This window comes from Halichoeres trimaculatus, unplaced genomic scaffold, assembly GCF_033239565.1.
Source record: "Halichoeres trimaculatus isolate MK-OKI-2021-1 unplaced genomic scaffold, fHalTri1.1 fHalTri1_scaffold_1, whole genome shotgun sequence".
Lineage (NCBI taxonomy): Eukaryota > Metazoa > Chordata > Actinopteri > Labriformes > Labridae > Halichoeres > Halichoeres trimaculatus.
In genome coordinates, this window is record NW_027437179.1 from 21460718 (window position 1) to 21473498 (window position 12781).

At 39.2% G+C, this 12781-nt stretch overlaps 1 protein-coding gene across 13 annotated transcripts in view; it reads left to right on the forward strand.

Moving 5' to 3' along the window:
• The window catches only part of kif21b (kinesin family member 21B), a 70815-nt gene extending 58323 nt beyond the window's left edge, over positions 1-12492 (forward strand). For 9 of the 13 annotated variants that reach the window (XM_074672053.1, XM_074676680.1, XM_074674822.1 and 6 more), the window contains 3 exons: positions 1932-2131; positions 3638-3774; positions 6699-12492. In XM_074672053.1, the coding sequence (XP_074528154.1) occupies positions 1932-2131; positions 3638-3737 (300 nt within the window). In that variant the 3' untranslated portion in view covers positions 3738-3774; positions 6699-12492. The remainder of the gene's footprint in view (positions 1-1931; positions 2132-3637; positions 3775-6698) is intronic. The other 4 variants (XM_074677473.1, XM_074678280.1, XM_074679797.1 and 1 more) reach the window with 1 other exon arrangement.
• Positions 12493-12781: the final 289 nt, after the last annotated feature.

Genomic DNA, 12781 nt, shown 5'->3' on the forward strand with positions numbered 1-12781 from the left:
AAACATGCTTTTGTTGAGATGATACTGTTATTTGAATAGAGCATGCAAATGAAAGTGATGAAGGGCAGACTGCTACCTGCTGTGCATAGAAACTACTGTATGCGATGTTTAACAGAGGCAATAAAGAACAGAAACTTGAAGTATTTTTGTAAAGCTAATCTCAAAATTAAAGACATAAACAGACCTTTAGGTATTAGAGACCTAAAGTCATTTTACAAAGCAGCTGAGGCAAATAAACAAAAAACAGCTTGAGATTAAATATATTACAGTTTATCTCCCTGTGCATGGTGTTCATGGATTACAGCAAATTGAACCTGTAGCTCACTTGGTTGAGATAAGTATAATTAAAAACAAGTAAAGATGTTTTTGGCACATTACATGCCAAATATAAATCCATATGTAAGGTTAAACTTGCGTTTTGTATGACTGCTCTGTATGTTAGTGTAGTATATGAGGGGTGAAAGTAGGCCACCACGGTCTGGTTTGGTCCAGTATTGCATACCACTAAAAGATTCAGTGGCAATACTGGAAAGTAGGGAGAGCTGCTCCCTGCCACCCTCATTTAGAGCCATCCACAGTCGCACTTTGAGCTGAAATCACGTCTGATAACATGTCATCTTAAACAACATTTTGTCTACTTAGTAATTGCCTCTTAGTCATTTCAAATTGCTACTGAACTGCCCGAGTTGTCTTTTGATTTGTGCTGGACAGAGTCCAGCTGCCTTTCATTAATGCTAGTTAACTTGATCGTGAGTTCCTGCCAACATGCTGCAGCTGACTTGTATCCAGTGCTGTGAGGTTTTGGCAGTCAGACATTTGTTGTAAGATCTCCCAATTAAACTGTGTGGCAGAATAAGTTGTGATGTTTTATGAAAGTCTCAATTTATTCCATCAACACCGACATCAACTCAGACAATGATTGCTCCGTAACTCATTCCAACTGTATGTGACTGCACATGTTCATCCCAATACAGCCTCTGTGAAAGGGTGCATTTGTTTTAGATGTACTTATCCCAAAATGTGAACTAAGACATCCTAATATTTTGTTTGTGGCATTACTTTTCACATTCAATACCAATTCCATTGGAAAGAAGAATATTAGTAATGATAATACAATTATATCCATATTGTTTGCTGTAGACACATTTAAAATGTCTCTGGTTGTTTGAGATTCCTTTAAGGAAAAACAGGTGAGAATGTGAAAGTAACAGTTGAAGAATACTAAGACGTAACATAAAAATAAGAGAATGATCATTTAAGGGTGTGTTCATGATTTCTTTCCAGCTCATTCAGTTATTTAAATATTTATATAATGTTTATTTTAAGGTGCATGAAGCCCATGAGAGAAGAGCAGTTTGGAATAGAAAAATGTTATTTCTGTGTTTCTCTCAATGTTTGGGGGAAAAGTATGGGCACAGAAACACAGTGGAGCTGAAATACAACCTTTGTTAACAATATTACAAAGTTCCCCTTAAGAAGCTTGTGATAAAAACAAGTCCCCATGGCCTGCACTGATTGTATCAGCAGATCACTTCATGTTAAAGTCTTTGTAAATGTAAGAATGAAGACCCTTTACTTAGTCTATGAACCATGTTTGAAGCCAAACTAACATCCTGATCTCAGACACATGAGCTAAGAATATCTACAACATCGAAGCCAAATACAGCATTAGTGAGTCTGAAGCCTCCTTTGTATGTTGCCTAGCAACAATGTGCATTCTCCATTCAAGAAATATACTGCATTACTGAAGAGGATTTACATCTATTAAAAATGAGGAACTGAACATGTTTTTCTGCTGCTATTTTAAGACCCAGTAACCCAGGGGACTCAGATTCCTGTAACTGTTAAATAACTGGAACATTATATTGCAAAAACACAGTGTGATGTCATTCAGTTCGTCACAACGCTATGTTTCTGCTCTGAATCGACAGCAAATCCCCAACGCTCACAAAGACTGGGTGTGTGCTCTGGCGTATGTTCCGGGTCGGCCCATGCTGCTAAGTGGCTGTCGGGGGGGCATGCTGAAGGTGTGGAACGTTGACAACTTTACTCCCATAGGAGAGGTCAGAGGTCATGACAGTCCAATAAACGCCATATGTACCAACTCAAGACACATCTTCACTGCATCCAGGTAAGATGATTAAATTGTGAGCTACTTCACTACCAACCTGAAGATGTTTTCCATCATTGTCAATTGACTGATTTTTTTTTTTTTGTCTTCATTGTTGTTGAGCCTTTTGTTGGTGTAGCGAAGGGTTCAGAGAGGGGAAAAAAGAGACCTGTGTTTCTAGATTATTAGCTTTTGATTTAAGAGTCTTGATAAAAGGAAATTCATCCCAATAAAACTTTCACATCAGAATACTTTTATACATAAAAAAATTGCACTATGATGAAGGATAAGGGTCACAGTTAAAAAAAAACAAACAAAAGGAATGGATTCATAGAGGAAAGTTGAAATGTATGAGATTATAAGCGTACTGTTAAGTGGATAGAGCAGTTATACTACAAGAATAAACTCAAAAGTCTGTGAGAAAAAAAAAAAAATCACAATGTCACTATGAACTCATGGCTACCACAGGCCAGTTATCCCTGTGGTAACTTTTTCTGACACCTCCAGTTAAAACTCCAAAGGCCAGAAGGATCACGAGGCCCCGCTTTCACGGTCTGTATTCATACTGAAAATCAAGATCAAGCCAGTGTTTGCCCTTCTGCTTCACAGAAGGTTTTGGTTGTCCCTCAGCCCACCTTAGGACACCTGCGTTACCATTTGACAGGTGTACCGCCCCCATCAAACCCCCCACCTGCCACTGTCCCCAGAGCACAGGGTTTGAACATTAGTCACTTTGAACATTAGTCAGAGTACTTGGTGTTCCTCTCCGCTGCAGAAACTAGTCCCCACACAAATGGACTGTTTCCTACTGTTTCACAGAGAACTGCAGTGCCTAGCTGTTATTAAAGTTCTTTGTCACCAAAAATCATAGTCATTATGATCGTTTTTGGTTCCATTCAAAGATTAAAATATTAAGGAGTAAAAAACAGGCTTGGAGCAAAATCAACAGGTGAAACACACAAATACACCAACAACAGTAAAAAAAAAAAAAAAAGTACTCCTCTTGAGAACATGCTCTTTAAATTTTTTTCGGATTAGTAGAGAGAGTGGTACAACATTTTTGTCCCTTTCCACTGAACATGTTTCTTTCTGAGAAAATAGCTAGAGCATGATTCATCCCTGCTTTTTCTCATGTATTCATCTCTAGGTGAGCTCAGCGTCCTGTCCTTCAGAAAGGGTCACACACAACATCCTGTTTGTTGACATCATGCTTGTTAACTGTTAGTGTTAGTGCTTTTGTGTGTACACGTGTCTGTATGTGTGTCTAAGTGTGGCATTCTGTGATCTCTCCTGACTGCCTATGATAGTTTTTTTTCACTTTCTATCCGCTTGCTGAGCTCTCACTGAAGTGAACTCTCCACCTCTTCTTACTGTCTTGTCTCATAACCTATTGACACCTCTTCATCACCTCTTGCTGTTAGTCTTATGCCATCATTTCTGTGGACAATACTTCTCGTATTCAGACTCTCAAATTCTCCTTTCCTTGCCTTCCTCCTACTCTACCCCTTCTCCCTGTGTTGATGGCAGTGACTGCAGGGTGAAGTTGTGGACCTATGTGCCGGGTTTGACCCCGTGTCTTCCTCGACGGGTCTTGGCAATCAAGGGACGAGCCACCAGCCTCCCATGATTGCCTCTCCTCAGCTCACCAACCCTCCTTTCCTCTGGTACTCTCTTCGCTAATATCAAATGAGTTAACCTCATTTCACCCCCTTTTCTTTACTTTTCACTCCTGTGTGGCACCCTAACTTTTCTGTTGTCTCCTGTTCTGTTTTTATTCTTTCTTTTTTTTCTCCAGGTCATTCTTTCTTTAACCTTTTTTATTGATTTCCTGTTTCCAACTGACCCAGTTTGACTTCTATTTTCTAATGTTTTTTTATCAGTGTTAATACCTCCTTTGCACTGTGATGAAGAGCTATTCATCAGCTCAACTATTGATCCATAGTTCTGTCTGGAATAACTTTTTTATCATGTTTTTCTCTCCCAAATTGATCTGCTGTGATTTGTTTTTCCTTAAAGTGGAAGTTCTGATTTGGTCAAATTCGTGCATTCACTTTCGTACTAGAAGTCAGACAAAAGGACCAATTATCTCCATGCTAAGCAGTACCACAATGCAGAAACAAAACAACTAGGCTGACACATCTAGCACGCGTATGGAACAGACTCATTACCTTTAGGAGCCGTGTCCCCCAAGGCATTTTTTTTGTGCTGGCAGCTTCCATGACCTCAATTTAAGAGTGCTTCTCACCAGTGTTTACTGTTACAAGGTTACAAAAGTTGTTCCGTTGAACTGGTACTGTTCTCTTTGAGTACTGACTGTTAAATTTGTTTTAAAATGCTGTGTATGCTTCACATTTGCTTCTATTCAATGGCACTTTACCCTAGTCTGTAAATAAATAGATTTAGTCTCCTTGATGTCACCCATCTGTTTCTGAAGTGGAGTTTTGATGCAAATTCTCAGCGGGGCCGTATTGGAAAGGGAGGCGGGCTTTGAGCTTCCTCACAGCTGTAGGGCGCCCGCCTGTCAATCAGCTGAGCTGTGCCTCTGGATAAACTCATCATCTTAATTTCTTCTTAACTGCTCGGTTAGAAAAAAACTCTCCCCCTTTTCAGTGTGTGGCATCAGAGAAACTAGCTATTGAGATGGGAGACGTGTTTTTTTCAGACTGTAAACATGTTTATTTCTGCCATGAGAATTGTCCTTTATGGCTTGGTGTGTATGATGTTCCTTGGACTTCCGTAGCCAGCCTCAAGTGGACACTCAACGAACTACAGTTATTAGCTCTTCCAGATTGCTTCAAATTCTAAACCAGAGGTTGCCGCTTGGTTTTAAAACAGAAATGTAATAACTAAGGATGCAAATCCTGTTGTAGCATTCGTAGCAACTTTAGGTTATACCTTCAAAAAATGACTATGGTGAATTTCTCCTCATTCTGGAGCTCCTGCATTACTGTTGACAGAGTAGCTATCCAAAGTCCTGCCCCTTCCTAATCCTGATTGTTTTGTGATAAAGAGGTGACATTGACGAGCGTGGTGATGTTCCAAAATCTTTTATAAGCTGTAGCTAAATTCAGCTGATGTTCAGGCCATTTGCCCACTGAGGACGCTGAGTGCTGTAAACGCTGATCTGCATTTTATTTGAACAGAAAATAGATACTGATAATGCAAAAAGTGTGTTAGTGGGCATGGCACCTTACACTTAATTTTTGGTTTGATTTGTCCTTTAAAATGAAGTTTGTCAAACTGTGATGTTGCAGATTTATTTTCTAATACTGTAATTTTTTATCATTATTCTTATTGTGTCCCATGCTGTGTTGGTCTACTAGTTCTTCTGCAACTCTCAGGCCCCGTTTACACGGAGACTCCCACAAAGATTCTTCCTTTGCGTTTCCAAAAGCCACCCGCGTTTACACGAGGACGACGTGAAAACGATCCGCGTTCATACGACTCCTGGAGGACAAGTCTCTTCTTCTGTTTTTTCTTTTTCTGCCGTTTTGTTGTGTGAGACGGTCGGCAATCCAACCATGACGCGCATTACCGCCACCTACTGGACCGGAATGGCTCAACTGGAAATGTGGCTGCGCGCAGAGCCTTCACCTGAAACTGCGAGTGTGCATGCGGTGACGTCAGCGTTTCACCCTGAAACGCTCCGCTCTGTGTTTACACGAAGCTGGATGGAGGAGCGGATTCAGATCTTTCCACTGTGGGGAGCGTTTTCAAAAGATTGTGTTTTCACTGAAAACGCAACGTGGTCTCATCTAACGGAAGGCCAAAACGCAACGAAATGTTTGCGGAATTGACCGTTTTCGGCGTCATGTAAACGGGGCCTCAGTTATTCAATGGAGTATCTATAGTGAGCAGTTTGTAAATGAGAGACCTGCTCATCCTGTCAGGATCCTAATGCTGATAACAACCCATTCAATATTCTTTATTTCCATTTATTGTTTGAACAGCAACCAAAAACATGTAAACAAGTTTCACAAAGTATTGACTTGTAGATGATACTTCTGATTTAAAAAATAATGGATAGTTGTGCTTTTGAAATCTTACCAGCCTCCTTTGTATAAAAAAATTGAATTGGACTTCAAAGTGAAGTGAAACCTTGACCCTGCTTTTCTTGATTTTTGTGTCAGGAGCTTTAAGTAAATCCAGAAAAAATAAAAAAATGTTTATTTAAAAATTTTAATAAGCAAATTTGAATCACCTATTAGAACTTTTAGCATTTCCACATGCTAAAGTGATCAGCTCACCCCTTTAGAATGCAGTGCAGTTTTATTTACTTCACTTTGTTTACCGGCACATGGTAGAAGGTTTTTTTTGTGTGTGTGTGTGTGTGTGTGTGTGTGTGTGTGTGTGTGTGTGTGTGTGTGTGTGTGTGTGTGTGTGTGTGTGTGTGTGTGTGTGTGTGTGTGTATGAAGTTTACTTAAAAGTGGATGTTTTGTCTGATGTACAGGGGGTTGTTTTGAAAGGGAAAATAGCTTGATTGATGTTTTGTTATTTTCTCCCTTTTGTTGTGTTTCTGTTGCTTTCCTTTGCTCAACATCCTTGCTCTTTCTCCATTTCGCTCTCTTTCTCTCTCATTCTTTTCAGTGACAAGACAGTGAAGATCTGGTCATCAAAGGTTTGGAGGAAGAGGTGACAACCGAAGAGACGGTGTGTTCTGTTTGTCGGCCATTTTGCCTGAGCTGCTCACATCAAGCAACAAGACACTGAAAAAAAACGTGTCTAAGGAAATCAAGGCACTTCTTCTTTTTGACAAGATGCAAAGGCGAAAAAGGTCTATTTGCCTCCTAGATTTTTTTTTTTTATTGCCAATTTGAAAGTGCCATTCAGGTGCGATGTTACAAGGGATGAGATAAACCCAGCTTTCTCAACAGTGGATTCACCAGGCAGAACAGTTTCTCTCGACTGGGGAAATCTACCACAGCCTCAAAAGAAGAAGACAAAAGTGTCCTTTCATTCTCCCACCAACGTTTTTAAACGCCTGAAGAACAGTGGGAGATTAATTTTCTGAAAGACATGTCTTCATGTACCTGTTGTGGCTGAAAGTCAAGACACAGAGAGTATAAACCTTAAGGGATGTTATCTAACACCCAGGATGTCTGTTCCTCTGTTCAAGGCTGTTAGCACCTTAACAGTCATGACTGTTTGGATAAAAAACACACTGGCCGGTCTTATGTTCGCCATGGTGGTTGATCAATAAGCAGTTATTGATCTTGGATTGAATATTAGTGGAATACACAGAAAATTCCCTCTCTTGGTATTGTTTTTTTTTTTTTACCCTGGATGCTCTTTTCAATCAATTTAAGTTTCATTCGTTTTATCACTGACACTTAACTGCATTCTACAAGTCATGTTTTTAATGACTTTACCTTATTTATTATTTTCCCTACCTCAGTTGTTTTGAACTTGGGCATGAGGTGGGTGGGAACATTTTTACGGGTCTCCGTTCAAACACCAGGTGCTTGACATTTTGAAGTCTTTATTTGATGCCTGGCTCTTCATCTCTGTGTGGATGTGTCCTCTGTGGCCCTCCAGCTATCAGCCTGTCCAGCTGCTGACCTTGCAAACAGGAAAGCACACATCTTGTAGAACCTGCCAAGAAGCACCACCTCTGAAGGAATCTTACTGGATTGTATTATATGTTCTATTTTGTGCTAACTACAGCAAAAAACGCACACTAAAAAAAGGAATCTGACAGTGTACACCCACACTGGACGCTCCTGACATGTTTGTGAGTTGGGTACTCCTTTGGGCCAACTTAACTGAGCCATCCTGCAATGTGTCATTCAAACCTGCAATTTATCCTCCACAAATCGCCCCACCCGTTTCCGTCTACCTTCAGTTCGCCTCTGATCTTTAAGGTTAGCAACTGTGTCAATCTGACCAGCCTGACTGAAGAGTCCACCTCTTTCCCAGCTACCAAACTTCTCTAGAAATCATTTTTAATTAGAGGTCTCACAGCTCTACCGGCTGCTTTTCAGGCAAGATTACTCGGGTGAAAGTAGGTCATAACTGGGGGGGATTTCTTATTAAAATCCCAGTTTTCTTCCACCATTTTTTTGCTGCTACATCTAAAGGCAGGAGCAAACTTCCTGTCCCTGTGCACTGATGTACAAAGCTGTGTATGAGGCAAATTATACTGTATTTCTGTGAAAACACTGACTGTGGACGCAGAATTATAAGACTTTCCAGTTGATGTTTTGGTTATCCATCTTCCCTGATGGGTCTTGGCATCCCTCACTGTGTTGATTTAGTGTCTCTTTAATGAAGCAGATTTAGCACTGCAGCACTGCACTGACACACAAACACATATGCCAGCAGGCAGCAGTAATAACCCAAGTCTTAAAAGTCACTTCAATTATATGTGTTTGTCTGATGCTTCTGGATACAGATATTAACAAGCATGCATATCACTCTCAGTTTATCAACATGGGCTTTTTATGTTGCTCCAAAATTACTTAAAAACCTCTCGCTGTTGAAATGTCAAACCAGAAACAAAATAACATCTGTAAGTGTCACAAATCAGATTAGAGGTTTGTTGAGCTCCAAATTTTCAGTCTTTTTATGGAAAAGCTCTTCTGATTGTGAACAAAAGACACACATTTGTAGTAAAAATTAATCAATGCTTGGACCATAAAATAGCTTTTAAAGGTGCTAAGGCTGCTTTATTTTATTTTTTTTACATACTTCTTGCAAATCTTCCCTTTGTAAGAGAGAGAGAGTACTTTATGTGCTGCTGATGGCTGATGTTGCCAACATATGTTTGAAGCTGCTTACAATCTCCAAAAGCAATTGTGTGGGTTATGGTTTTGTGTTTATGGAGATAAAAATGTGTGGAAGTGGTAATTTGTTAAAGCATTCTTGGTTTTAATGTATTCCCACTCGTAGAAACTCAGGTAGGGGTCAAAGGATATTATTTTTCATTATCTAGTAATCTCGTAACCCTGTGGATTTTGGTAGCTCTTCAAATCAACCAAATGCCTTGTTCCAGAGATTTCTTTTTACTCTGACAAAAAGGTACCAGTTCATTCATGTTCATGTTTTACTTCTGCATATGGGGTCCCTTTACTGTATCTATGTACTGTGCTTTTTCTGAACAAAATGATCACAGCTTAAGTGACATCTTCCAAATCTAGTCAGAACTACAAGTCTTGCAACTTTGCAGAGATGTGCACTGATTTTTGGCCATATTTTCCTGTATAAAATGTTGTACCTGTATAATAGTTTACCTGAGGAAAAAAAAAACTGATGCGAGTGGTATCTAATGTGGTCATCTGGAAAGCATAGTGCTGGACCATAGTAGGGTCTGTGCTTTCAGACAGGGTCCCTCACCGCACACTATGAATTAATCTTTGCTTATTAGCCAAACTGATCCTGCTCAGCAGCTCTGTGTTGGCTTTTGTTTGGAGGCAATTCTATGGCAGCTGGTCTCCATTTTCACTTTCCATTTTCCTCTGACCTAATGCTCAGGCTGAGCAGCTAAAGTGTTGTAAAATATGTGAACAAAATCAATAATATGAAAATTACTTAACATTTCACTGCATCTTGATCGACCAGAAAAGTAAAAAAAAAAAAAAACACGAATTGGCCAAATGTGTAAGCACCTTGATTCTGTTTCAGGTTTAAAATAAAGTATGTATGACTACAATTTTGATGACTCATCAGCATGGGAGCAGCTTATGCTAACAACAGCTAACACTTCCAAACTTACAGATTTTTTATGTTGTCACAGAGTCAAAAACTGGGCCAATGATGGCTGGTCAAAATTAATGCTAGGTGTTAGCTAAATGATTTACTGTTGACTTAGTGTCACCACACGAATTCACAATCAACAGTTGAGTCACAACGGCGTTCTGCAACATGCTGACATTAGCATTCAACCAATTTCAAGCCAGCATGTAGAATCAGTTGAGAAGTAATATTACCATCGGCTTTAAAGCTGCTCCTTTGTTGTAGTTTTACTGCGAAACAGGTTGAACACTAATGACAGCCCTTATCTAAAGGCAGCTAATGAGGAATCAAAAATGTTGGTAACTCTAAATATCCTTGAGGAGTGAAATGTTAGAATTTCTCAATTTCCCAATGTTTCAAATTAAAATAAATGCAATCTTATTTGTCCACCTAAAGCATAATTGCAGTATTTTAGCTTTCCACCTTGACCTCACAAGAAAATGGAAACCATGTGATCACTGAATTGCTAAAAAACTTGTAATACTGTAGCTTTAGGCCCTCTCTTAGTAGCTTGTATATTTGCTAAAGGATGCACAATGTTAGTGGTGCTCATCGACTGATTGATTAAACGTTTCAAAAAACAGAAAACTTATTTCTGCAGGTACTGTCAGTAATATCTGAGTGGTTATGTTACAAAAAATCTACAGGTATCTGGCCATTAATCTAGATTAAAAGCATAAATCTGTTGCATGCTTTGTTTTCGGCAAGATATGTGCCAGAAAACCCCCAAATGATGTAAGCAAAGTCAAGACGAAAGCTTATCGTCTGGTCTTGAATTAGCTAAAGCTAAAGTTAACCAAAGGTCAAAAAGCTTCCATTGTGACGTGAGCACCACTTCATTGATTGGTGATGTGTAAATATGTGTGTCATACCTTTTTTAATACTACAAAGAGTTAGCTGAGGCTGACTGACCATTCTCATCACCTTAGAGTAATCTTTTCAAGTTAGGATAAACATGCACTTTGGATAATGAACACTGCTGTGAATACTATGATAACTGTTTCCAATTATTAAGCCTAGAATTAGACTTAGTTTACGAAGGCAGAGTTTAAGAGTCCTCAGTGTGGCACACATACAGCTCTGACAATGTACTAAAGCAGAAAATGTCTGATTAGCTTCACATTAGGTTTAGAGAATAATTTTAGCGCTGATATGGTTTGAAACATAACAGTCCGGACGCAGAAAGCTTGTGCCCAGTATAGCCCTGCCTTTAAGAGCCCCCTTTAATATGGCTAATGTTTCCTGGAAATTAGTATTTTCTCCTTCCTTATTTCCCTGGCTGGCTGCTGGAATTTTTTAATATCACTGACCACAACACCTCATATTACTCCATGAAAGACAGAATGTGAGATACAAAATGAGCGTTATCTGTCTTTAGTGGATGATTTTTTATAATATCTTTTTTTTTGGAGGTGCATTATCACTTAATGTTCCACTGAGCACATTAAGTGAATTGACCAAAGTTAAATATCAGTTGAACAGATGTAAAATTGCTCACTCTGAAGCCATAATGTAAGTTGAATGGTATGTTTACAATTTTATTACAACAACCCCCCCTAGTGATATTTACTAAATAACTGGAACACGCAGCTCTCACCTTGAGACACTGTGTAGGTTGATAGATAGCAAAGTGCCCCCCATAGCTATAAATACTACACCCATCCAGCTTTCTGACTTTGCAAAAAACATATACAGTTTGTGCCAAAATACAGCACCAGATTAGCCATTTTTTTTTAATGACTTGCTCCGATTCCAGGGAAGACTCAGAGCTTGTTTTATTAGAGGTGCCTTGTTAAGTTAACAAGGATATAATTGGACAGTAGCTGTTTTAGGGCAGGGTTTAATTTAGGTCAATTAAAAAAAAGCAAAACAAAGGCTGCAAAGTCACAGAAAATATGTGGACTTTTGCTGTAAACCAGTATGTCTGGTATTGTGTTTAGAAAAAAAAGAGTCAAGCTGCCAGTCAAAGTGATTGTGTGATTTCCACCTTCAGCATTTCCAGCCCTAACAAAACATCTTACAACTACTCAGAGAGGAAACCTCAGTAGTCAGCGTCTTAGCTTCAGCCTTGTGCCTCTGCCAACAGGCCTTACTGCCTTACAAGAACAGAATGTGTATGTAGGACTTAAATAATCATCCACTTGATATCCTGAATCTGTAACAGACTCCTTTAGAGGATTGTAGATTGTCCTACAGATTGTGTCTTGGCTCACTTTTATCAGTACGGCTGAAAAGACTTTGCCCTGGGCTGCCGAGGGGAGGAGACCACTTCTAGACACAATCAAGAGGGCTGCTGAACAAGAGGGCACTTCACTGGGAATCGCTTTCTCGCACCTACACACAACACATGTCTGCTCTGCAGCTTTCAATTTGTGTCTTTCTGGGTGGATGGGTGCTGTCACTTGGATCTCAATAATGGGGATACAGTGTGTCCCAGTGTATCACCGTATGTACTCATAGGATAGGATTAAATGCAGGGTCAAAGGTCATTTGTGCCTTTTATTGCACAGACTACTCCCTCTTCAATGAGTGTAAATGTGTGTACAGTTTTTTTGATATGACAATGTGCATGTGACCAAGCCATGTAAAATACCTGACTGTAAATAATGTAAGTAAGTATTTAATGAAACAACGTTCCCTCAAGACAATAAATAAACTTAAAAAAACAAATAAAAACTGTCCTTTGTGTGTTATTGGTGTGTTGAATTCATATTTATTATTTAATTTCTTTGATTTATTTAACTTCGATTTAACCAGGTTGGGGACTGGAGGTTAAAAACATATTTTTCAAGAGAAAGACGGGCAGCTGCAAAAACACAAAATGGCAGGTGGAAAAATACAAAGAGAGACAAAGCGAAACAATTTACGAAGCACATCATTATGGATAAAAATAGAGCCATCTATAAATCATATCTTGGGAAGTAATATTCAAACAGCCA